Here is a 25,560-nt window from a genome sequence, read left to right as displayed (position 1 = left end):
TATAATGGAAGTGGTCACTCATGCTCGGGAGAATGGTCTCATGCCTTCCCCACGTCCCCTGTTCCCGTCATTGTCCCTGGTGTCCTGCAATTACCAGTGATGACCAGGCTTTTTTATCTGTAACCCAAGCCCCACCTCCCTGATTATTTCAAAGCAGTTCCCATACATCATATACTTGAGCCATCAATTTTTCAGATTTTTCTCCTTTAAGAGATTAAAGAGTCTAAGAAAACAAACCCCGCAATACTATTGTCACAGGAAAAAAAGAACTAGTGATTCCTTAAGATCCTCACATTTCCCCCCAATTGTCTTACCATCCTTTTTCAGTGTGTTTGATTTGGAATCCAAAGTCTGCGCTTTGCGTTTGGTTGACAGGTCCCTTAAGTCTTCGGTAGTCTATAGGATTTCTCGCATCGGCGCTTCTGCGTGCTTGCTGTTTGCCTTGTGTATCTGCCAAAGACCCCTGTCCTTTGTCCCCTTGAGTTTTCCAGAGTCTGGATCCAGCCAATGAATCCTTGTGGTGTCATTCGACTTGTTTCTCTGTCCCCTGTGCTTCCTGTAAACTGGGACTTAGGTCTAGGGGCTTGATTATATTCGGATTCTGTTTCTTTCACCGGTGGTGCTCTATGTGTGAACCTCAGGTCAACATTAGCGTCTGGGTCACTTTTAAAATAAATTTAGGGGGCGCCTGGCCGGCTCCATCAGTGGAGCATGCTACTCTTGCTCTTGGGGTTGTGAGTTCGAGCCCCACGTGGCGTGTCAAGATTACTGAAAAAAAATAAAACTTAAAGTAAGATAAAATAAAATAAATTCCATTAAATTAAAAAAAATTGAATAGATGGGGGAAAAAAAAATTCTTCCCTTGCTTGTGATCAGACTGGTACCAGATTGAGCAGAGGGGCCTGAGGACCGAGGGTCAGGAACTGCGGGGGCCTGGGAGCCAGGGGCTGGGTGTCAGCCTCCAGCTTCCACGAACCGTCTGTTGTAGGTGTGCACAACTTTGGGCTCCTACGTTGCTGGGCTCCTGGGCCCCCCAGCCGAGAGCCCTCTCTGCCCCCCCAGCTGCCCCATCCTTGACTGTGCCCAGTTCAGCTGGCCTGGTGGTTATCTTGAGGCACGGAGCCACCCTCCTACCCTGGCTGTGTCCTTGGCTTCGCTTCCCCCTCTGGAACGTGACGGGGGCGACAGCTCCCCTGGAGGGCTGTGGTCAGGCCTCGGGCAGACGGAGACCGTACAGAAAAGGGCGTGATGCCTGGTGCGCGCTCTACAAGCCACTCGTCCTCTGCATTTAGCGCAGGCCTCTTTGACCTCAGCTTCACCACTTTTCCCTCCTGGCTGCGCTGGCCTCTGTGCACATTCTGGCACGTGTGAGGCTGGCTTTAGTCCTTGGGTCTTTGCGGTGGCCCTTCCCTCTACCCTGGACGCGCTTCCCTGGCTCGCCACGTGGCCTCTTCACGGCCCTCTGGTCTGGCTCCAGCGCCAGCCCCCTCTGGGCCCTTCTCTGCCCTCTCCCTCTCGTTGCATACTCGTTTGTTGACTTGCGTTTTGTCTCATCTCCCCCACAGGAATGTCAGCTCCGGGAAGGGGGGGCTCTCTCATTTCCTGCTCTGTCCCCAGTGCCTGAAACTGGGCCTGGCACACAGTGAGCGCACAATGCAGTCGTGGAGCGCATGAACGAGCGAGAGAAGAGCATGGTTTAGTCAGTGGATCGGGCCCGGGTCAGACCCACCGCGGACTCCTGGCTCTGATACACATTGTGACCTTGGGCCGGCACCTCCCTGCTCTGAGCCTTACTCTCCTCCTCTGCAACCTGGGGGTGTCCACAGCACCCTGCTCGCTGCCTTGTTTGGCCTTAGTGTGGTGCCTGAACAGAACGCTTTGTAGCTGCGTCTCCCGCATCTGACCCAGATGAGCCAGCCAGGGGCTGCCCCTGCCTTGGGGACGCTTGAAATCTTAAATAACTCCTCCCACTCTGTGTGAATGGGCTGCTGGTGCCCCAGGGCGGGTTGGGGCAGGGGCACCGTGGATAGGTATGTTCCCATGGCCCAGACAGGCTCCCTGAAGAGTGTGATTCCCACAGGACACAAGAGTGCCCGGGAGGTGGAGAGACGTGGAGTTGTGGCCGCCTCGGAGGGCTCCAGGGCTGGCTGCTTCCGGGCCTGTCTCCCTGGCAGGAAACAGGCCAAGAGCGGCAAGGGGCCAAGGAGGACTGCTGTTCTGATTACGGCAGCAGTTTACAGCTTTCGGGCGTGCGTGCGTGCGTGCGTGTTGGGGGGGGGGGCTCAAAAGAGAGAGATTGAAGGTACACATGCGTAGAGACGAAGCTCCCAGCTGTCAGTCGCTGCCCCTGGTGTTTGCTGCGCCCTGTTCGGTTTCATGAATAATTATCATGATCAAGCATACGCCCATCTAACGACCACCCAGATCAAGAAGACAGGCATCACCAGCACCCCAAAAGCCCCCTCCTTCATGTGCTCTTTCTAGCCTTGGCAAATAAATTTAACCCCCCTTTTCTTCCTTTTAATTGTCGCCTCTGTTTTTGTGACAGATATCTGATGCCCCCAGGGGGACAGGGTCACCTGACGGACCCCCCCCTTAGACACTCCTGCCCTGGTTAGAGCCCTCGGTGCCCACCTGCACGTATTTGTGCCTCACTCCCCCCCCCCCACCCCCCCCCCCCCCGCGATTCCCTAAACCGGCTCCCACGTTGCTCTGTAGCTTTTAAAACCGAGCATGATGGTACCCGACCGCCAGCACTTGGCTGTCACTTGCTCTCAATATTTTGAGGTTTCTCCGGGTGGGTAAACAAAGTCCCGTGCCCGCAGGCATGTTCCCCAGTGTGGGTCAGAGCTGCCCCCACCCAGTAGCCAGATGAAAGCAGCCCTGCCCCGGTGGGGTGTCAGAAGAGCACTCTGGGGGGGTTGAAACCACTGCATCATGTGACAGTGAGCATTTTCTGTCCGTGGAGGGCACTTCTGGCTTCGCTGGTCACCAAATGGGATTCAGTCACAGGCCTGTGACATGTACGGGGTCTTCCCCAAGCACCTGTAAGGGATAAAGGGGGCTCTGGTATCATCCTGGGTCCACCTGTCCCTCCACGTGGGAACAGATGGGGGCTGGAGGCTGGATGATCTCTTCTCTGGCCTGCCCCCTGGGCCCCTCTGCTTCCCCTGTTAGCCAAGCTCATTGGGCCTTTTGCAGAGAGGCCCTTGGGATGGAGAGTACTAGCAAAGGCTCTGGATGCGGAGGCCTGGGTCTGCTCCCAGGCTCTGCCACCTACTCACTGGGTGACCTTTGGCATGTGGGGGCTTCCCCCTATGGGCCTCAGTTTCCCCATGATAAATGGGATTGTATAAAGGTTATTTCATCCATGTAGAGGACTTAAAAGAGAGTGGCACTTAGAAACCTCATCACGAGTGCGAGCTGTGGATATTACTGTCCTTATTGCCATTTACTCATTCATTCTGTAGATGCTTACCGCGTACCTCGTCTGCCTCTGGCCCTGCCCAAGAAGGGCTGGTGACTTGTCAGCCCATGGTCTTCCCTCAGGGAACTTGCGGTCCAGTGATGGAGATAGATAAACACAGCACCAGTCATGACAGCCCAGAGTGACCTCAGGGGGAGTATAGACCACTGTCACGGCTGTGGTGGAGGAAGCCCAGAGGACTGGGCCTGGGAAATCAGGGAAGCCTTCCTGGAAGAGGCTACAGCTGAGCCGAGGGCTGAAAGAGGAGCAAGAGTTAGTGTACGGAATGGTGTTCCAGGGAGAGCGAATAGCGTGTTCAAAGGCTAATGGGAAAGGGTGTGGTGTGTTTCATAAATTATTAATATTTTAAGTGAAACTTTCTGTTTCGAGATAACTATAGATTCGCTGGCAGTTTAAAAAATACCACGGAAGAAACAGGGGCTTTCTCTGTGTTAACATCTTGCAAAACTCTAGTTAGTATGAGACCACAACTAGGATAATGACACTGGTACAGTCAAGGTACAGAACATTCCGTCACAAGGATCCTTCCTGATGCCTTTTTATAGCCACATCCCCTCCCTGGCACGTCCCCAACTCCCGGCAACCACTCGTCTACCCGTTCTCCATTTTTATAATCCTGCATTTCAAGAATGTGATGTGTTACAGAACAATTTTCACAACCATAATGTAAAGAACTAACGATAAAGAGAATTTAAAATATAAAATTAAGCAAAAAAGTTTAACATTTCAAAAAAAAGCATGTTATGTAAATGGAAGCTTTTTCGCACTCAGCCTCATTCTCTGGAGATTCGTCCAGGTCGTTGCCTAAATCAGTAGTTCATTCCTTTTTCTTGCCGAGTATATTCCATGGCATGGGCGTACCACAGTTTAACCATTCACCCGTTGAAGGACACCTGGGCTGTCTCCCTCTGGGGGGCTATGACAAATAAAGCCGCCATAAACAGTTGCATACAGGTTTTTGTGTGAACATAACTTTTTGTTTCTCTGAGACAAATAACCAGAAATGCAGTTGCTGGTGTAGAGAAATTGCCAAACTGTTCAGCTCTACCATTTTACATTCCCCCCAGCAGCATGTGAATGAACCAGTTTCTCTGCATCTTCACCAGCATTTAGTGTTGCTACTGTTTTTGATTTTAAGCTATTCAACTGGGCAGGTAATGATAACTCATTGTGGCTTTAATTTGCCCGTCTCTAATGGCCGATGGTGCCTCACCTCCTTTCATGGACCCATCTGCCATCTGGGCGTCGTCTTCGGTGAAATGTCTCCTCATGTCTTCTGCCCATTTTCTACCTGGATTTTTGGGGATTTTTACTGTGGAAGTTTGGAGTTCCTTCTCTCTTCAAGATACTACTCCTTTGTCAGATAGGTTTGCAAATATTGTTTCCCCAATCCATAGCTTTTTTTTTTTCCTCTTCTCGTGGACTTCTGCGGAGCAAAATTTTTTTAATTTTGATGCAGTCTAGTTTATTAATTTTTCCTTTTATGGATCTTTTGGTATCAAGTCTGACAACTCTGCGCCTAGCCTTAGATCCTGAGGGTTGGTATGGTTGGTTGCTTTCTGAAAGTTTTTTAGTTTTACATTTGAGTCTGCTCCATTATAAGTTCACGTAGGTACAAATCATGGTCTGTTTGGGGGCATGTAGATACCCAGCGGTTCCAGCACTGTGGAAAATGCTCGTTCCTCCATCCAGTTGCTTACGCCTTTTTTTTTTTTTTTTGGCTAAAAGTAAGTTACCACAATGAGATACCACTTCGCACCTACCAGGATGGCTATTCCCCAAAAAAGGCAAAATCACAGGTATTGCTGGAGTCCTCCTGCATCGTGGGCGGAAGCCTAACATGGTGCAGCCGCTTTGGAAAACAGTCTGGTGGTTGTTCAAACGGTTAAATATAGAACTACCTGATCACCTAGCAATCCTCCTCCTAGGTGTACATCCAAAAGAATTGAAAGCAGAGACCTGGACAGATACTCGTGTGCGGGCATTCGTGGTTGCGTTATTCGCTAGCTAAAAGGTGGAAGGAACCCAAGTGTCTATCAACAGATGAGCAGATACACGTGATGTGATAGATGCACACAGCAGAGTATTATTCAGCCACAGAAATGAATGGGCTTTTGAAAAAACCCTACAATATGGCTGGACCTTGAAAACGTTACGCCTGGTGAAATAAGCCAGACAGGAGAAATGTTTGTAAGCCCCCACTTATATGAGATAACCTAGAATAGGCAAATTCACAGAGATGGGAGGATAGAGGGTGGGGGGGAGGGTGCTGGGAGGCAGGAGGGAATGGGGAGCCATTGTTCGGTGGCCGCAGGGTTTTTGTTGGGGAAGATGAAAAAGTCCTGGGTGTAGACGGTGAACTGTTCACGAGACTGTGGCTCTCTTTGATGCCGCTGAATTATGCGCTTTACAAATGGTCTAAATGATAAATGTTATGTATGTTTTACCACAAAGAAGAAAAATCGGTGTTTAAAAACCAGTGCGTATATTTGTGGGGGTCTGTCTGTGGGCCCGCTCTCCTGCTGACCCGCGTGTTTATCCACACTGAGTACTGTGGCTGTGTGGGTGGGCCTTCACATGGGGGGGGCCTCCCCCTTCTTCTGTTGCTGAACTTAGCTATTCTAGGGCCTGGGGGCCTGTAATTTTTGGAGTCCCTCACAGGCTCCCTCATGTGGCAGGTGGCTCTGATTTACCCAGTTTCAGGGTCACCCCCGGCACCTGCCTCGTCCTCAGCCCCATATCTGATTCATCGACAGGTGTCGCTTTTTCTTGGCAGACATAGCCCCACCATCCCGGCTGCCTTCATCAGTTGCCTGGAGCAGTGGCGCCTCTTGTCACTTGTCCCCACACCCACTCAAGCCGCTGTGGTCTCGCGCTCTGCAGACAGGGCGGCCAGAGTTGTACCTTCCAAGTGCGGGGCCGTCCCCAGCACCTCGGCTGGCTCCTGCCCTCGCTCCCCCACACCCTGGGCCCTGCAGCCAGCCCTTCTCAGCTGGGATTTCACAGTTCATTTGTGTGACCCTTGGCTAGAGGCCCCACCAGGCAGGGACCGTGCTGCATCCCCACCCCAGCCCTGGTGGCACACGGTGGCCACGCATCAGATTTTTGTGGACAGAATCCCTGGCAGGGGGGAGGAAGTTGCATGCTGCGGGCACCCATGACCCGAGGAAATGAGCCCGGAGAGGCGGGGAGAGGCTGGGGTTCCCTCGAGAGGAGGTGGCTTTAGCTGTGTGGGCCTTGGTAGGGTTTCAGCAGGAGAGGGACATAAACTGGATTTTACAGAGGTCTCCCTGGCCCCGGGGGAAACTAGGCTTTGTGGAGACATTTGGCAGGCAAGGAATTCTGATGGCTTCTAGAAGGATGAAAGGATGTGCATCCTAAGAAAATGCAAATTGAAAGTAGGCTCAGAGGGGCCGGACTCCACCTTGTCTGGCCAGGAGCGCGAGGAGCTTGCCTGCCCACAGCCTGGGCAGGGAGGCCAAGGAGCTGGGGCGGGGGGGGGGGGGCAGCCCTCACTTGGGCACCTTGGTGGTCATGATCCTGGCCCGGCAAGGCCACTTCTGGGCCTGTGGCCCACAGCTGCACTGGCCCACCCGTGAGGTGACATCTGCGCACGGGTATCACTGCCGCACCATTTGTGAGAGCAAAAGGCCCGAAAGCACCTACCTGGCCCGGTGGGGACCAGCTCAAGGCACAGCCGCCCTTCCCCGCCTCTGCTAAAGCAGCATGGCAGCGCCTTGCACAGATGTAGGCTTGGAAAAAATCACTAAGACGTAGATATTTTTTTCTTTGTCTTTAACATCGTAAATTTAAATTGTTCGCGCACACGGTGCCAAGCGTCTAAAGCATAAATGTGTAGCATAACCAGCTACTGTAGAGAGAAAACCCACGTAGCCTCCCCCCAGGTGAAGAAGCAGGGGGTGCCCCCGCCCAGAAGCCCCCCTCAGGCCCTCCCTTCCCCAGAGGCAGCCCCTCCCCTGACTCCCGAGGGGCCTACTGCCTTGCGCTTCCCTTGGGTTTTGCCCGCTCTGTATGTAGCCCCAAACAGCAGGTTTCGTTTGTCTAGCTTTGAGCTTTTTCTAAACAAAGTCGTGAGAAGTATTGTTTTATGTTTTGCTTCTTCATTTTTGGTATTCGTGCCCCTGTATATTCTCACTGTTGTGCACCACTCCGTGGGGCCAGGAAGTCCCAGATCATCATCTGTGTCCTGCGGACAAGCACTTGGGTTGGTTCCAGCCTCTCTAGCTGATTCAGACCGAGCTGCAGAAACCTCCCCATGCGTGTCCCTGAGGCCACCCGGCCCAGATTTGCTCAGCTACAGACCCAGGAGAGCGCATTCTAGGTCCTGAGGGAGTGTGCCTGGGAGAGCATCCGCGAGGTCCCCAGTGTGTGCCTTCCCCTCCACTGGAGGCTGCCAGGCTCCTCCTGGTGCCACCAGTGCAGGCGAGCCAAGGAATGTTTTTTGAGAAAAGCAAGGTCAGAGTGGTGTGCGCGGTGTGCTGCCATTTATGTTTTTTAAAAAGGTGTGCAAGCGTGTGTGTGCACACGCACCCACGCACACGCACGTGTGGGCTCTCTCAGAAAGGAAAGAAAGGACACTCTAGTAGAGGTTGCCTCCGGGGCTGAGCTCGGGCCACTGGGGAGGGTGCTGTCCTGTCACTGTTTACCCTGTGGGGCCATTGGCTTTTGAACCATGCGCCCAGATCCTATGGAGACAGACCAAAGGAAAGGAAGGAGAGGGGATGAAGCCCAAATGTGGCAGACTGTTAATAGTTGAGAACCCAAGTGACGAACTTTACTGGGTTTCTTGGTTTAGTCTCTATTTGGGGGTATGTTTACGAAGTTTTGTAACAGTCTGTTCAGTGCGAGATGATCCTAGAGCAACCTCTCCTCGCTCCCGGAGCCCGGCCTCAGGAGCACTCCTTGCTTGTTTCCACTGGGACTTCTGGGGAAAGGGTATTCCCTCCCCCTCCCCACCCCTCCCCTTGGGACCTGGTTTCCCTTGGCTGGCCAAAACTGCCCAATCCTGACTGCCTCCCCAGCCAGAGCCCAAACCTGCTTGTCCGGTTTGGGAAGGTCTGGGGGCCCACCCACTTGGCTCCTCTCTGGGTGGCTGCCTGACAGGTGCTCCACCCCGTAGAGGAGGGAGCGGCCTGGGAGCTGGGACTTCTGGGGTCTCCTAGACCTGCCCTGCTGTAGCCCCAGGCCCAGCCTAGGTCCCACTGCGGGTCCCTGGCTTGGTGGGCAGGTGGTAGGCAGGAGGACGATGTCCAGGGCCTTGGGATTTCCAGGACCTTGGAGCCGATGCAGCCCTCCCGGTTCCCAGTGACAAAGTCCTCAGGGAGTTGGCTACAGTGGGAGCAGTTTCGGTAGAGGTGCCCGAGCAGGGGGGTGGGAAGGACACAGGCGTCTCTATCCACCTGCCTGCCTGGGCCACTTGCTCACTGTTATCACGGGCTCACCGTTGACTGGGCGCCGGTCCTGGGTCACCTGTGAGAACCTGAGAACCTGGTCCCTGCCGTTCACAGGACCCCTCGGTTGGGGAACATCCCTACTCAGATATCAGCCCCTTGAAACAGGGAGTTTTGTCTAGTTTGTTCACTGCTGAATTGTCAGGGCCTCCAACAGGCCTGCCTGGCAGGTGCTAGGAGCTCAGGGGATGTGTGACTAATGGGGGGAGACGGACATCTGGAGGGGTCAGCCCTGAGATGGAGTCTAGAGGAGGTACCAGACCCAGGCTGGTGTCAGGGAGGGCTTCCTGGAGGAGAAGACGCCTGAGGCAGGCCCTGAAGGGTGACTAGTGATGAAGCAGGCAGCCCCTCCCTGCCCCCACGTCCCCCGTCAGGGGGAAGACAGACAGATAAGCACAAAAGAAACAAATTCCCCCCGGGGAGCTCTGACCTGGGCCCTGGAAGACTTTGCTGAGGGAGTAAGATCTGGAGGGGGGAAGGGAGGTGTGAGGCAGAGGTGGGGCGGGGTGTGCACACCCCCTCCAAGAGTCCCCCTGTCTGAGCATCTTTTTCCTCCGTCTGGAATGGGGGTTCTGGGCAAGCTAGCCTCACGCTCAGAGCGGCTGCCTGGGAAGCCTGGTGCCCACCCCCCTTGCTGGGTGCCTTGGGCAAGTCTCTCAACCTGTCTGGGCCTCAGTTTCCTCCACTGTAAAATGAACCTGAAGAAATACCTATCCCTTCAGGGCCGTGGTGGGGGAAAATGACTTAATATGTGTTGATGCTAAGAGCAGGGTCTGGCTTAGGGTAAGTTCTGCGGAGTTGGGCCCCTCACTTTCAGGTTAGTTGCATCCTGGCATGGCTGGTGAGACGGAGCCAGCAGGGCGTGCGGGGGCCCCAGCCCTCCCCACCTTTGTCCCTCCCGGTTTCCACCATTCGCACCCACCAGCCCCACTTCCACACCTAGAGATGGCTATGTCCGGGGTCCACTCTGACCTGCCCCACGTCTAATGAGAGAATGGGGTGGAGCAGGAGAGGCCCCCTTCATGCACCCTCTCGGGGTTCTTGCTGGAATCACCAGGTCGGGCGGTGAGGGCCCGATACGGCAAGCTCCGGCTCTCCAGCCACCCCACTGCCTCAGAGAGCCCACCCATCCCTGTCCCTCTGTCCAGCCCCCCGGCCCGGGCTGTCCTTTCAAACCTGGCCGCCCTGCCAGCCACTCTCAGCCACTTAGCCCCGTGCAGTGTGGTCTCTGTTTCCCTGGCTCCTGGCGCCACTCCTGGCACAGGGGTGTGCGGGTGCTGGGGGGGGCGTGGCGCGGACCCTGCTGAAGCAAGGGCTGGGGCTTGCGTCCCCTGCTCCTGTGTCCCTGCCCAGCCCTTCCCTCTGCTGGGGCAGTGGTGGCCCGGTGGCCCAGGCTTTCCAGGCTTGGCCCCTCCTTCCCTCCGTTCCGCCCTCCACCCTCCATGGACCAGAGCCACAGGCAGCTCAACTCCTGCCAGGGCAGGGCCTCGGCACCACCCACCACCAGGGAGGCCGGGGTGCGGAGCCAGCCAGCTCTCCTCGGTGGGCGCTGCATCCAGGGCCGGGGGAGCCCCTTGATCCCCATCCCTGTTCTGCCTGCTGGAAGCCTGTCTGCTGCCCTCTCCCACTGAGGGTGGCCCGGGACAGGGGAAGAGGGTGGTGGAGGTGAGCGGACCCTGGCCTCCGGCAGACGGGGAGGGGAGGGGAGGACTGCCCAGGGCGTGGGAGGGCAGTCCTGCTGCCCACACGGAGGAGCCTCCGAGCCAGTGTCAGCGCGTGCTCGGGGGACCACCCCTTTCTCGGGGCCAGGGGCGAGGTCCCCGTGTTTCTGTGTGTCTGGAGGCAGGTGTCTGTCTGCTGGCGCTTACCACGCGCCTCCGCGCAGGTCCCTGAGCGCCTCTGGGGGAGCTCAGTCCGCAGGGGGGTAGTTCGGAGGGGCTGTGCCTCACTCGGTCACCCTGATGACCCTGGAGTTGACGGTGGGCCTGCCTGGGTCTGTTGTGGGGTCTCATTTCCTCCTGTGTGTGGGTCCAGGGTTGTGTGGGTCTTGTGGCCTAACTCCGTGTCTGGCGGAGTGTACCGGGTATGTGTGCGGGGTCCTTTCTAGGTAAGTCGGGCGGTTAGGGAGCATCTGGGATTGGGTATATGCATGTGTGTGCCTGCGTTTTGAGGTGGTGGCCGGTCTGTATTGTGTATATTGTTGGTATGTGTTGCTGGTCTCTTTCGGGAGTCTGTGCATCTCTGGGGGTGTGTGGGTCTTTATACCATTTGTGGAGGGGGTCCTGGGCCCACGGCTTCTTCAGGGACCCAGCTGTGGGCTGCCCAATTGTTCGGCCTTTCCGTTCTAAGAGGTTCCTCCGAGCCAGGCCCCTCTTCCTGACTGCTTCCCCTGCATTCTCCCACTGAGGCCACAAAGCTCTGGCGGGCTCTGCTGGGGCTTGTATCCCACAGGTGGGAGGGGGCACCTGAGCCTGGGGACTGCCAGAGGAGCCGCCCGGCCTCCTTGGGGGCTCGGAGCACCAGCCCGGCTGGGCCCAGGAAATACCTTCTCTTCATTCAGCCACACTGTCTGAGCTGCGCCCCAGCCGTTTTGGGCAGGGCTGGGGACACAGGGTGGCTGAGATGGCCCCGGGTGCCACCCTCTCGGGGTGGGGGGGCTCCCAGTGCAGACAGCGCAGCCCATTCTTCTCCCCAATCCAGGCCCTGGAGAAAGTAAGACAGCAGAGGCAGTGAGGCTGGACCCTTGCTCTGGCCGGGAGAGGAGTGTGCCCAGCACCCTCTTCTGTTCATGTTCCTTCCCTTGGGCATTCAGCAGCAGCAGCAATGGCAGTGGTAATGCCACAGGGGTGGCCTGTAGCGAGGACCCACTTGGTGGCAGGCACCGTCTCTCTGCCGAGTCCTTGCCCTGGCACGGTCTGTGCAAAGGCCCGGTGCGGGGGGATGGCGCTGCATTTGGCCGGAACATGGAGAGCAGGGCTGCTCCTCACGCCCCAGACTGCCGACACCAGCTGCTTCCCAGGGCCAGGGTGACCCGTGGATCTGTGTCATCCTATGGCATTTCATGCATTATGGGGACCAGTGGATTTCCGGCGGCATCTGTCGCCGTGGGACTTGCCTCTGGCCTATAGCCAAAACGGGCTGCCACGTCCTCACATTTCCAGCCGAGGCAGCATGGCTGGGATGGGGCCTCCCTGGGGTGAGGTGGGCCCGGGGCTAGGATCACTGGGGGCACCTCTCCTGGTGTTTGGAACATCGGCCAGCTTATTCACAAATAGTCAGATTTGGTCTCTAAAGACTTGGACCGGTTCCTGCTCAGGCATGAAGGTCCGACCTCCAGGCATTGTGGGACAGGCACTGGGGATTCCTGTCTGCCCTCCGCCCCCACCTCCCTTGCCCCCACCTCTCCCACTTCCCCTTCAGGGTCCAGACGCCTCACTTGGCCATGCCATCATTCATTTGTTCCACAAATACGTGCCGAGTGCCTACTGCTCTAAATGCCAAGGATACAGCAAGAATGAGCCAAGCGCCCCCCCTCCCCGCTCTCAGGGAGCCTCTTTTGGGGGCAGGGGAGCAGGGGGATCAATAGTCTGCATGCGGATGATGTCAAGTGTTAATAAATACCACGGAGAAGCATAAACCGGGGGTGCAGATTTGGTCAGGGATCAAGAAAGTCCTCTCTAATGAGGTTTTCTTTTTTAAAGATTTTTATTTATTTATTTGAGAGAGGGAGAGCACAGAGGGAGGAGAAGCAAGCTCCCAACCGAGCAAGGAGCCCGACGCAGGGCTCGATCCCAGGACCCCGAGATCATGACCTGAGCCGAAGGCAGACGCTTAGCCAACTGAGCCACCCAGGCGGTCCTCTAGTGAGGTTTTATTTGCACAAAGACCCGAATATCAGGAAAGGGTGAGCCACGCAGCCCTGGGCAGGGGGAAGAGTAGGTGCAAAGGCCCTGAGGCTGGAACAAGCTTGAGGCCTCCAAGACAGAAATGTAGGAGGCTGGCGCAGTTGCAGTGAGGAGAGGAAAGGATGAGGCCCCGAGGTTGGCAGAGTCCAGCAGGGCAGGGCCTTGGTGGGTGACAGTGGGGAACTTTATCCGAGTGGGAATCCCTGGGAGAGCTGTTCGTTTAACATTGCTTCTGGTTCCCGCCTGGCAAGGCAGCCTTTCTGAACTTGGTTCTGGTCATTGACAGTAGTGTTGTCTCGGCCCTTGTTCTTGTCCCGTAAGCCTCTGGGGTCCTTCATGTGGAGCATAGGCCTTGGCCGGAGCCAGGGCTGGCGGGAAACAGGAGGCGGAGGGGGCAGTGACAAGGCCTTCTTTGTGGGTCAGCGTGGGTACTTTGGTGACCTGGTGCTGGGCAGCCCTGGGCAGTGATTTGCCCTCTCTGGGCCTCGGTGTTCTGGTTTGGGAAACAGGAAAGAAGAAGACTCTCCCCGCACCCACTCACCCACCCCTGTCGGGAGGGCTCAGGGTGGCCTGGTCTGTGTGCCCGGCCCCTCCCATCTGCTCAGGCACCAAGAAGGGACGGCCTGCCCTAGGTGCTGGGATCCAGCCATAAGCAACTGAAACATGCTTCCTGCCTGCGCCGAGCCACTGACTTCGCGGGAAACAGTAGGCACACTCATCACCGGGTAACGCGTTAGGTGATGCAAAGGGTCAGGAGAGAGTAGACCAGCTGAGCCAGGCTCGGGGGATGCGGTGATGGGCAAGACCGGACCCGGCCCCCGCCCCCGTGGCACGCTTGCTGAGGCTGGTACGGAAAGTAGTGTCAGTCCTCAGCAGGTCCTGTCATCTCGGCCGTTAAAGCATGCCCAGAGCCCTCCGGCTTCTCCTGCCCACCCCTGGGCCGTCACGTCCTCCACCTCCCTGGGCTCCACGTGGCCACAGGGAGCCTGTGGACGCCTGAGTCAGGCCACGTCCCTCCCCTGCTTGGAGTCCTTGTGTGGTTCCACCTCACTCTGGGGAAAAGACAGAGTTGTCCCGGTGCCCCACAAGTCCCTACGCGGTCTGCCCCCCACCCCCCCCCACCACTCGGCCTCCTCTGCTGTGACCACATCAAGCACGTCCCCACCTGGGGACATTTGCCCTGACTCTTCCCTGCTGCTGGGTGTCCACGTGGTTCCCTGGCCCCTCCCCCACCTTGGGTCCCTGCTCAAGGGTCATGTTCCCAGCCAGGCCCTCCCCGACCACTTCTTCGAAACTTCCAGCCTCCCCTGCCCCTCAGCACTCTCTTGATGCTTGCTTTGTGTATGTCCTTAGCATTTACCCTCTGACTTACTAGATATTCTTCTGATTTAGCTCATTTATCGACTGTCTCCTTTCCCCTAGAACACGAGCTCTGTCCGCAAGGGCTGGGATGCTTCTGCCTGTTCTGACCACCACTAGGAGCCCCAGCCCTGGCCTGGCAGAAGTCAGCCCTCAGTAGCCATGGACGGTGGGCAGGTGCGTGAGTGTGAGGGGGTCCTTTGGGAGTAGAGTAGGTGCTTGCCAAGGAAGGGGCTCAGGCACGTGTCAGGCCTAAAGCTCGTGGTGGCATCTGGGGTCAGGGTCCCTGGGGATTCCTTGGAGGAACTAGGCTCAGGACAGGGGGGCTGGGAGAGAGATGTGGACTGGGGAGGGCGGGGGGCTGTACAGGTGGGCCTGTGAGAGCTGAGCAAAGGTGTGGAGGTGGGACGGGTGTGAAGGGTTAAGGGAGGCAGTGAGGATTCTGCTGGGGGCCGGAAAAGTAGGCCGGACTCCCCCTCCTTTGTCAGAACACAGCCGGGGGCGACTGGGTAAACTGAGGTGGGAAGGGGCTTCCCAGAGCTGGTAGGTAAAAGTCTTGGAGGGGGGCGCCTGGGTGGCTCAGTCGTTAAGCGTCTGCCTTCAGCTCAGGTCACGATCCCAGGGTCCTGGGATGGAGTCGAGTCCCGCGTCGGCGGGGTCCTTGCTCGGTGGGGAGCCTACCTCTCCCCCTCCTGCTTGTGCTCTGTCTCACTATCTCACTTTCTCTCTCTCTCTCTCAAATAAATAAATAATATCTTTTAAAAATAAGTAAGTCTTGGTAGAAGGTTGAGTGGGAGCCAGCGGTGGCAGCCCTGAGTGCAGGCTGGGGGCACTGAGCCTTCCTTCACGGTCCTCTTCCTGATTTACGGTTTCATTTTGGAGACCGTGATCATGATCTTGGCACATCCCCTGCTCTTTCCCTGGGCCCCTGGGTTCCCTCTCGGTCGGCTCCCCAGAGTGCAGGGGAGCAACTTGATTCAGAGCCTGGGGGGGAGGGTAGGGGCTGGGAGGTAAGGAGTTTTTCACATGCATGCACGTGCGTTTGCGCGCGCGCGCACACACACACACACACACACACACGCGCACACTCCCTGGATGGCTTTGTCACAGAAATGGATCTTGCTCTACCACCAGAGCTGATTTCCTTGGTGGGGGGAGTTAGCGGTGGGGTGGGGTGGGGTGGGGTGGCTGGGTATCATTTTCTTCCCATGAAAGCTCAGAGGGTAGAACCGGCGAATGCAGGGTTGACTAGAAACCTGGAAGCTTTGGCAAGGACAGGCTGGAAGCTGCCTGTCGCACATGTCAAATAATTCAAAAGCCTTTTTTTTAATTGCAATGAACATTTGAGAGGAGGATGCAAAATGTGCCTGCGTTCGTGGAATCAGACGCTGGACTTCAGAGGCATCTGTGGCCTGGCTGGTGGCCGGTGGCCACTGTTCTCTCTGAGGTTGCTGCTTCACCCTCTCCTGGAGTTTCCCAAGGACCGCCTCGGCAGAATCAGAGGTGTCTGAGCAGGGGTGTAGCCTAGCGGGTACAGCTGAGTCAGTTCATTCACCAGAGGTTCCTTGAGTGCTTAGTGTGGGCTGGGCCGTGTTGTACACATTGGGGTACAGCGGGGAGCAAGGCGGATGACAGATGCAAAGGGAAAGGCGTAGAGGGGGACAGGACAGGAGCAGGGCTATTTGAGGACAGATGAGCGTAGAGGGAAGGAGGGAGGGAGCCAGGTGCAGATCAGTGAGAATGAAGTTCCAGCAGGTGGGGTGACCGCCGGTGCAAAGGCCCTGAGGTGGGGACATGTCTAGGGTTTGAAGAGCAGCAAGGAGGCCCATGTGGCTGGGGCAGAATGAGCAGGGGGCAGAGGTGACAGGCAGATTGTATGGGCCGCAGGGACAGGTCTCAGGGGCCAGCAGAAGGTTTAAGGAGTTCGACGTTGTAGTGGATCCAGCTGTCTTCTGCCTGGTAGCCTGAGCAAGAGATTTCACCTTTGTGGTCCTCAGTTTCCACATCTGCAAGATGGGAATGAGAAACGTGCTCCCCCCAGGTCATCACGGGAGTCCGTGAGCTGAGCGTCTGCATCTGGGCAGGGTTGCGGGGTCCTTTGTGGTGGTGGTAGTGATGTCAGTACCAGAGCTGAGCCTCAGAAGGGCACGTTCGGTGGGGGGACTGGCGTGTGGGGGGGCCGTCTTTGCCCCTGCAGATTGTCTTGCCGAAGGGGGACGGGAACCCCCACTCTCTGCTGCCTCCCCACTACCCTTGGGGGGCTGGGACAGGTCAGATAGGAGGTGGGGACCCTCAGCCCCAGGAGGGGTTGGGGCAGGATGTGACTCCGCTCAGAACCCCAGGAAGCACATTCTGCCATTATTGTCTTTAACAGAGGAGGAAACTGAGGCACAGGGTGGCCGAGCCTTTGGCCCCCGGCCACATGGTGAGCTGCCAAGGTGGCTTGGCTCCCAGGTACAGAAGGTGAGGTGGCCTAGGGCACAGCAGCCAGACTCCTAGGTTCCAAGCTCGCTGGGGAGCCCCCCCACCCCCTCCTCGCCCACCGCAGCGCTCCGGCACACAGCTTTGTCACAGCAGCTCCTCCACCTTCCCCTCTGTGGCCCCCATAAGGTCAGGAGCCTGGGGACTTGGGGGAGCTGGGAGCTGCCCCAGGGTGGAGCTGGAGCCTGCTCACTATAAACACGGTCAGTTCCTCTGTTTGTCCCTCCCTCCATGCGGTGCCCAGCGGGAAGGGGTGGCCCCGGGCAAATATCCGGAGGTGTGTCCCTCCACCCCCTTCCCCTGCAGGGTCACACGCACGCGGGGCAGGACATACGGGGCGCTGGCTGCAGTGTGCAGAGGCGGCTTGGGGTTTACAGGGGTGAGGGCTTTGGCGGTCCTGGCTGCCTCCCGCCCACCCCTTCTTGGTGCTGAGCTCCTCCCACCGCAGGGCCCGCCCCTCCCCGTCCTGGGTTTAGTGAGGGGTCACGTGGCTCATCCTGCTCCCCGGAGTGACTTGGTGCCTCGGGCTGTGGGCTGCTGGGTGGAGGATGGGTAGGGCCGAGTGAGAGAGGCCAAGGTGAGGGGAGAGGCTGGGCCTGGGGCCAGGTGGGGGCACCTCTGGGAACACAGCGAGGAGGTGGAGGCGAAGCTCTGGGGTGACAGTGGGGAGGATGGGGGAAGGTCCAGCTGTGGGGACAAGGCGAGGACCGGTGCTAGAAAGGCGGCCGAGGGCAGAGAGGCTGGGGGCCAGAGCAGGGTGGGTGGGGGCCGGGGATGGAAGTCGAGGTGGGAGGGATGGGCAGCATTCAGCAGGCTGGAATGGGGGAAGAAGACATTAAAGGAGCAGAGAAGGGGCAGGGGTAAAGGGGCCTCCATCCTGGCCAAGGCTGTCACACCCCACATCCGGGCGGCCAGGGGCCCCGGAGCAACAGGGAAACTGGACCTGCTGGGGGGCAGCCCTGGCCAGACCTGGCTCTGGCCACCTGCTGCCCAGGAGGCCCCGACCAGTTGAGACAGGTTGTCTGCTGGGTCCGCACTCCCTCCCAGCTGGGCTCTGCTGCCAAACCGGTTCTCCTAGATGGCTGCCCACTGATGGTCCTACCTCTCGGGTGGGGGTGGCTGCCTCTTCTCCTGACCTCACAGAGCCGCTCCCGCAGGAAAGGAACAGGGCGGGAGGAGAGCCCGGGCCTGGAGGGCAGCATCCCAGACACGCTCGAGAGCGTCCTCAGTAGGTCACAAGACTTCACTATGCTTGGGGCCGACCCTGTGTTGGGCACCATGCCACGCTCCGGGGAGCCAGCATGAAGCAGACAAAGATCCCAGCCCGGTGCCTTTCCCCTCATCCTCTGGGTCTCAGCTCCCACAGCCTGTCTTCTGGGAAGCCTCCCCTGACCCCCACCCTCCCATCCCTCAGACTGGGTCTGGTCCTCCCTGACCCCAGCCCCGACCACCCTGGGCTGTCGGCGATCTCGGTCACCACTGTGTCCCGAGCATCAGCCCGCACAGGGCTGGGCACAGAGGAGTGAGTTATTAGCGAATGAACGCATGCGTGAATATTTTCTTCCCATTTTCCAGATGAGTCACTCGAGGCTCCAAGAGGAGACGTCACCTGCCCGAGGGCACTTCTAGCACAGCCAGCATCAAACCAGGTCTGTGGGACTCCGGGGCCCGGATGTGGGACGGGGGCGCGGGACCTGGGGCCCCCCCTCCCTCAGACACTGCTGGGAGTACCCCTGATCATCAGAGTCACAGACGTGGACAAGGGCCCTCACACCCTGCCCTGCTCTGCTCCTGTTAACTCAGTTAATCCTCAGAGCAGTCCTGTGAGGGCGAGAGAGTTTACGTCACTCGACCCCGGTCCCACAGAGTAAGTGGCGGAGAGAGATTTGTGCTCTGGCCATTTGACTTCCCTTCCCCTCACCGCCCTGGTCTCCCTGTGAGACCACAGCGCAGCTCCCCTGTGGCCCCTTTGGTTTTAAAACTGGCTTTCATTGAGCATTTACACGGTGCCTGGTACCCTCCGGAGTATCCACCTGGAGACCACAGACCCTAAAGATGGGGCTTGTTTTGTCTGTTAGTATTTGCTACGCGGTGGAACTTTGCCCACCCTGTGAGCTTGGTGAGGAACTCCCTTCTCGGAGCCTCGGTCCGCGTCTATAAAGTGGGAGTGTTGCAGTGAGGCTCCCAGGGGCCGTGCACAGGACAGGGACTATGGAAGCAGTTGTTGAACAATTGCTCGGTCACTGAGCACGGGCTACAGGCCAGGCACCGTGCTGGGGCTGGGGTAGGACACGGGCACACGGGGCAGATGAGACCTGGCCTTTGGTGCTGATAGTCCAGGGATGGGGGTGTGGGGGGTTGTAGACACCCAACTGGTAAACACAAGAATGAACGGCAGAATTTCCAGAAGTTAAACGTGCCCTGAAGCTTTGTGACAGAAGGCTCGTGGTGCACCTCCTTCACTTGGGGTGGTCAGGAAAAGGATTCACCAACAACTCTGAGACCCGAAGGAAGGGAAGGAGGGAGGCATGTGTGGATGCTGGGGAAGAGTGTTCCACGAGGAGGGAACAGCCAGTGCAAAGGCACTGAGGTTTGAAAACCAGTGTGAGTGAAGGGGACACGCGAGCAGAGAGGTGACAGGGGCGAGTTGTGGGGGAGGGGCCGCAGGGAGGACTCGCCTGAGGGTTCTGAGTAGTGGATGGTGTTCACGGGGTCCCTCGGGCTGCCTGTGGGGGACAGGAGACCAAGGAGGGGACGAGGAGGGACAGGACCAGGGCCGGGCCCGAGGAACCGAGAGAAATGGGCGGGTTCTAGTGAGCGGCCCACTCCTGCAGGCCTGCTGATAGGAGCCCAAGTCTGCGCCCTCGGGGTGCTGAGAGCCTCAGCACCATGTTTGGGAAGAAGAAGAAGCGGGTTGAGATCTCCGCGCCCTCTAACTTCGAGCACCGCGTGCACACGGGCTTCGACCAGCACGAGCAGAAGTTCACGGGGCTGCCCCGCCAGTGGCAGAGCCTGATCGAGGAGTCGGCTCGCCGGCCCAAGCCCCTCGTGGACCCCGCCTGCATCACCTCCATCCAGCCCGGGGCCCACAAGGTACGCCGGTGCCCACCACTGCCTCTCCAGCCCCACACCGACCCCACACGGCGCCCCCAGCCCTTAGCCCCATGCTTGACCCTGGGGCCAACACCTCCTTGCTGACTGCCAGACACCCCAACCCTCTACCCTAATCTTCGCCCCCAGTGCTGACCTCTCTCCCCTCCACCACCCCCCTCCCCCGGTGCCTCCCCATACCTCTCAACACTGACTCCGACCTTGACCCCTGCAGCAGCCTTCCACCCCAGCCTCCAGGCCGTCGTCCTCTCCCTGGGCTCCGTGTCCCCGTCCCTAGTACCAAAAACTTGTACTTGAGCAAGGGGACAGACCCCCATGGTCAGGGCTGGGCTGGGGGCACCCAGAGGAGCTGCGGACCAGGCCCCCGGAGTCTGGGCCAGCTTTGTGGAGGAGGGGACACCTGAGCTGAGCCCCGAGGACTGAGGAGGAGTCCTTGTGGCAGATGGAGAGGAGGCGGGGTTTATAGCGGAGGAAACAGTCCATGGGAAGCCTTGGAGGCTTTTTGGTTGGGGGGTGGTTTTCCTGCCATCTCGAGCAAAAAGGGTGGCTTTGGGATTTGACCCGTGGTCTGTTTCCACGGCCCAGGCTCACCCGTCTGCACGGTCCCGGCGCCCAGGCAGGGCGCAGGGAGGCTGGCCCGGTGGCAGGGCGTGAGCCCGCCCAGCCTGGGAAGCCAGCCTGGGAGCCCGGACTTCACCCCAAGGGCAGCGGGAACCAGGAAGGGCCGGGGGCCAGGGGCACGCAGCCAGGGTTGTTCTGGGGCTGGCGATGGGTGTGCCGGTCAGCAGGCCCCACGCCTGGGGGCAGGCCTGCGGCTGACTCATCCTCCCCTGAGGCCGCCCTCCAGGATCAGCGCGGTGGGCACCGATGCTCACCCGCTCACCAGGACGGCCTCCATCTGCGGCCCGCCCGAGGTGTCGGTGTGTCTCACACAGGCCTTTTGAATACTTTGAACTCTGCCACCGCTCGAAACAGCAGAGACTTCACATCCAAAGCTGTATTTCTGGCTTCTGCTGACTAATCCGCAGGGACTGAGGGGGTGGCAGCCTCCGCGGGACGGGGCGCTGGCTCCTCTGGGCCCCCGCCCAGCCCGCTTCGGTCCCATCCCCCGGCTGGCCCCAGGGCTGCTATGGCCTCACTAGGGGACCAGGGACCCCCGAAAATCTAGCCCCTGCTTGGCTTGCCAGCTGTAAGCCCTGCTTAGGGCTCTGTCTGCCAGGAGGGGGCACCTCGTCCTGATTCACACAAAGGTGCCACAGGGCTAGCGCTGTCTTGGGGCCCCTATGGGGGGGCCCCTGTGTTTGCCACCCTTGGCCGGGACTCTCCCCTTAGCTGGGTCTTCCCAGGCCCTCCCCTAGACTTCTCGGCCTCTTATTCCAGCGCGAGGGTCTGAGCAGGTGTTTCCCTTGCTTCACTGGGTGCCCGGGCAAGGAGGCAGCCAGGCCCGAGAGAGGAAGGGGGCTGGGTGGGGAGACCGGGGCAGGCCCACAGGGGCACTGTGGCCTGGAGGTGGGTTTTGTGCACAGTAGAGGCAGTTCTGGCTTGAGGATGTGTGGCAGCCCTGGGCCCACGTCCCTGTAGGCCAGTGAGTGAGAGCAGAGGGATGGGGGTGCATGTTCTGCTCCCTGCAGCCTCCTCCCAGCCCGCCTCCCTCCCTCACCGGTTCAGCCAGTGTTTCTGGAGCACTCTCTGCATACATACCAGACACTGTTCTGGGTGCTGAGATGTAGCAAGAGCAGAAGAACAGGCAAATACAATAGCTGCCTTCATGAACGTTGCACGGGGCGCAGGCGATGGTCAGCTTACACGTGCTTCACAGCAGCTGGTTTCCAGTGCTCCAGAGAAAGGGAAGGCAGAGAAGGAGACTAGGGAGTGTTAGGGGCTGGCATTTTAAACTCTGGGTGGTCAACGAGAGCTTCCCTCTGAGAAGCTGAGTTCGGGCAAAGGCCTGAAAGAGGGGAGGAGGGAAGGAGCTGTGGGCATACTTGGGGAAGATGTTCGAGGAAGGGCGAACAGCCAGTGCAAAGGTCCTGAGGTGGGCGTGTGCCTGGTATATTGGAGGAGCATAGAGGAAGCCTGTGTAGGAGCCTGGAGCTGAGTAGGGGGCCAGGGAATCCCTGGGGGCCTTGACTCAGTCCTCAAGGGAGGAGGTGGCTGTGACTTAGATCAGGGTGGTGGACTTGGCAGGTAAAGCTTGGGTGGACTCAGGACACACGTTACATCTACCAGGCCCCGTGGGAATTCACATTTATCACTGCTGCTCCTGGACTTCGGGCCCAGGCCTTTCTAACTCTCCCCATGCTTCACCCTCGGCTTCCAGGGAAACAGAGCTTGGGTTTGGGGTTAACCGCCCCGGTGGGGCGCAGGGAGAGAAGTCCGAGCCGTACCCTGGCCCCAGCATCCTGTCATTTGCAGCTCTCCAGGGCTGATTGTGCGGTGGCGTGGGCTCTGTGCTCCTGCCCCTCCTGCCCACAGGGCAGAGAGCCGTGCCCAGCCTGGAGAATAGGAGAAAGACGGGGTGCTCCTCAGGGAGGGGCCAGCCAGCCCAGGGGCCACAGCCTGACCCGTGGGGGTTACTCCTTCGGCTTTCTTCCTGCGCCAGACCTCTCGGGGGTGTGGGAGGGGCTGCAGGGGCCCCCCTGGTGCCGCGCCCACCTGCCCAGCCCCATCATCACCCCATGGCATTGCTTCATTCCGTCTCTGTCTTGTCTCTGTGTGTGTGTTGTGTTGTCCTGTCTTGGTATGGCGGATACGGGTCCTGTGCCCTCCTCTTCCTTTCCCGGCCCCCATCCCGCCATTGCCCTGGACCCCAGACCATCGTGCGGGGCAGCAAAGGTGCCAAGGATGGGGCCCTCACGCTGCTGCTCGACGAGTTTGAGAACATGTCGGTGACACGCTCCAACTCCCTGCGGAGAGACAGCCCACCGCCACCGGCCCGTGCCCGCCAGGAAAACGGGATGCCCGCAGAGCCGGCCAGCTCGGCCAGAGGGGCCCCGGAGAAGGCGGGCAGCCAAGGCCGGGGCGCCGGTCACAGCGAGGCGGGTGGCAGAAGTGGTGACAGGCGGCGGGTGGGGCCAGAGAAGAGGCCCAAGTCTTCCAGGGAGGGCTCAGGGGGGCCCCAGGAGTCCTCCCGGGACAAACGCCCCCTCTCTGGGCCTGACGTCGGCACCCCCCAACCCGCCGGTCTGGCCGGTGGGGCCAAAGCGGCAGCTGGTCGGCCCTTTAACACGTACCCGAGGGCCGATACGGACCACCCGGCCCGGGGTGCCCAGGTAACCAATCCCCCCGCCCCAGGACCTTCCACCGCCCCTTTGTCCAAAACGTCCCCCAACCCTGTGCCCTGCCCACCAGCACCAGCCTGTGCCCAGCCCGCTGTCCATCTCCATCCTGACCACCATGTGTCTGTCCCCATGGCCAGGGCCCCTGTCCCGCACAGGGAGCAGAGCTGCCCCCCCCCCCCCCCCCCCCCCCCCCCCCCCGACAGCTGCCTGTCTTTTCTGTTGCAGGGGGAGTCTCACAGCCTGGCCCCCAACGGGCCTTCGGCAGGGGGCCTGGCGGTCCCCCAGTCCTCCTCCCGGCCTCCCGCCCGAGCCCATGGACCCCCCAGCCCGGGAGGGCTGGGCCCCCATGCCTCTGAGCCCCAGCTGGCTCCTCCGGCCCGCCCCGTCGCTGCCCCCGCCCCCGCCGGGCCCCCGGCCCCCGGGCCTCCCGGGCCCCGCTCGCCACAGCGGGAGCCGCAGCGAGTGTCGCACGAGCAGTTCCGGGCTGCCTTGCAGCTGGTGGTGGACCCCGGCGACCCTCGCTCCTACCTGGACAACTTCATCAAGATCGGCGAGGGCTCCACGGGCATCGTGTGCATCGCTACAGTGCGCAGCTCAGGCAGGCTGGTGGCCGTCAAGAAGATGGACCTGCGCAAGCAGCAGAGGCGCGAACTGCTCTTCAACGAGGTGGGCCGCGGGCCCCTGCCGTGCCCTCCCCCTGACGCCCTCCAGCAGCTGGTTTTGAGGCCTGTGCCGGTCCAGGCCCTGTAGGGGTGAGGAGGGGAGAAGGCCATTCAGCGCTGGGGTCCCCAGGGCGGGGTTTGGGCCTGTCTTCTCTCCTTACTCCTCATACTTCCCTGGGCTGTCACCGCCCCCCCACCCCGGTACCCACCACTGCCTCCCCAGAGCCCCAGCTTCAGGCCCTCTCAGCCCCGCCCTCGCGTGACTTCTGGGCCCGTTACACTCACCGAACCCCAAACTGGCCCCCCGAGTCTCTCCCCCAGCCCTGCCCCTCCCCTGCTTCCCTGTCCCCCGCCCCAGCCCGGTAGCTGCTGTGCAGCCCCATCCTCTCCTGCTCGGCTCTGCCCTGGCTGCTTCCCCTCTTGGGGACCCCCTGGGCATTCCCCACCCAGCAGCCAAAGGGCTCTTTGGGACATGCAGGCCTGCCACTCTGCCCCCCCACCCCAACCAGCTTTACTGACCCTTGCAGTTCCCCTACCCCACCCCTAGGTGTCCCCAGGGTAAAGGCCTGGCCTCTGCCGGGCATTTGAGGTCTGGCCCCCATCTAGGTTCTTGGTTGAGTCCAGCCTCTGGCTGGGGTTCTTGGCGGCGTCTGCCAGGGAGTTTGTTACAAAGGCAGACTCCTGGCTCCTTCCCCGGAGGAATGCGTGCTGGGAGCAGCCCCCGGACTCTGGGGCGGGAGTCCCGGGCCGTCGGGCCTGGAGGTGGTCTAAACTCTGCCTCCTCCTCCCGGTCTCCCAGCTGTCCCCATAACCCGTCCCCCGGCCCCCCCCAGTCTCACTGTGCTCCAGCTGCACCATGAGCCCTTCAGCAGAACCCCTGCAAGTATCCTGTTCCGGCTCCCCCAGGCTTTGCCCCGCCAGGCCTTCTTGGCCCTGAATCCATCCCCCCAGCCTGTTATTCTGCCCTTGGCTGGTACCTGCTTGTCCCGCGGCCTCAACCCCGTGCTGAGACGTTCTCTTCCACGCCCCTCTCCCCACACCAGCCCGGTCAGCAGGGCCACTCGGAGACCAGCTCAGGGTGGGGAAGGTGGGGAGCGCACCCCACACAATGAAGGCATCAGGCTTCAAGCTGCCTTTGGGGTCTCCTGGCTTTGGCCCAGGGGAGGGCCGTCCAGGACGAGCCCAGTGAGCGGGAGTGACAGGTGGGCCGGGGCCTGCGGCACGGCAGGGCCCAAGCCCGGGCAGGAGGGGAGGCAGGAGGCCGGCTGGTGGCTGGGTTCGATGCAGGGGCTGGCGGCGCTGACCCAGCCCGGTGCCCAGGTGGTGATCATGCGGGACTACCAGCACGAGAACGTGGTGGAGATGTACAACAGCTACCTGGTCGGGGATGAGCTCTGGGTGGTCATGGAGTTCTTGGAGGGCGGCGCCCTCACCGACATCGTCACTCACACCAGGTACCGGCGGGGCCCCCGGCGGGCCCCCAGCCCGCTGCCTCCCCAGGCTCTCCGGGGTCACCACGCATCCCCTCAGACCTCTCCCACGGCGGGGTGGAGTCCCCTCAGACCCTTTGCGGTGGGGGGCCGCGTCCCAGGGCCGGGAGGGCAGGGCCGCGTGTGGCCCGGTTGCCGACCCCCAGCCCGCGCAGGATGAACGAGGAGCAGATTGCCGCCGTGTGCCTGGCCGTGCTGCAGGCCCTGTCTGTGCTCCACGCGCAGGGGGTCATCCACCGTGACATCAAGAGCGACTCCATCCTGCTGACCCACGATGGCAGGGTGAGGAGCGGGCTGGCTGGGGCTCCCCCTG

The 25,560-nt window shown here is 59.8% G+C and overlaps 1 protein-coding gene across 3 annotated transcripts in view; it reads left to right on the top strand.

Moving 5' to 3' along the window:
• Positions 1–25,560, top strand: part of PAK4 (p21 (RAC1) activated kinase 4) — a 42,254-nt gene that overhangs the window by 13,131 nt on the left and 3,563 nt on the right. For 2 of the 3 annotated variants that reach the window (XM_025854623.2, XM_073885128.1), the window contains 6 exons: positions 18,279–18,352; positions 19,538–19,796; positions 22,628–23,086; positions 23,321–23,761; positions 25,078–25,211; positions 25,403–25,529. In XM_025854623.2, coding sequence (XP_025710408.1) covers positions 19,593–19,796; positions 22,628–23,086; positions 23,321–23,761; positions 25,078–25,211; positions 25,403–25,529 — 1,365 coding nt within the window. In that variant the 5' untranslated portion in view covers positions 18,279–18,352; positions 19,538–19,592. The remainder of the gene's footprint in view (positions 1–18,278; positions 18,353–19,537; positions 19,797–22,627; positions 23,087–23,320; positions 23,762–25,077; positions 25,212–25,402; positions 25,530–25,560) is intronic. The other variant, XM_025854624.2, reaches the window with a different exon arrangement.

Source organism: Callorhinus ursinus, unplaced genomic scaffold (genome assembly GCF_003265705.2).
Source record: "Callorhinus ursinus isolate GAN/ISIS: 27379988/994484 unplaced genomic scaffold, GSC_fseal_2.0 scaffold61, whole genome shotgun sequence".
NCBI classification, from domain to species: Eukaryota; Metazoa; Chordata; class Mammalia; order Carnivora; family Otariidae; genus Callorhinus; species Callorhinus ursinus.
Note: the sequence above shows the minus strand (reverse complement) of the source record. Positions and strands in the feature narration are given on the sequence as shown.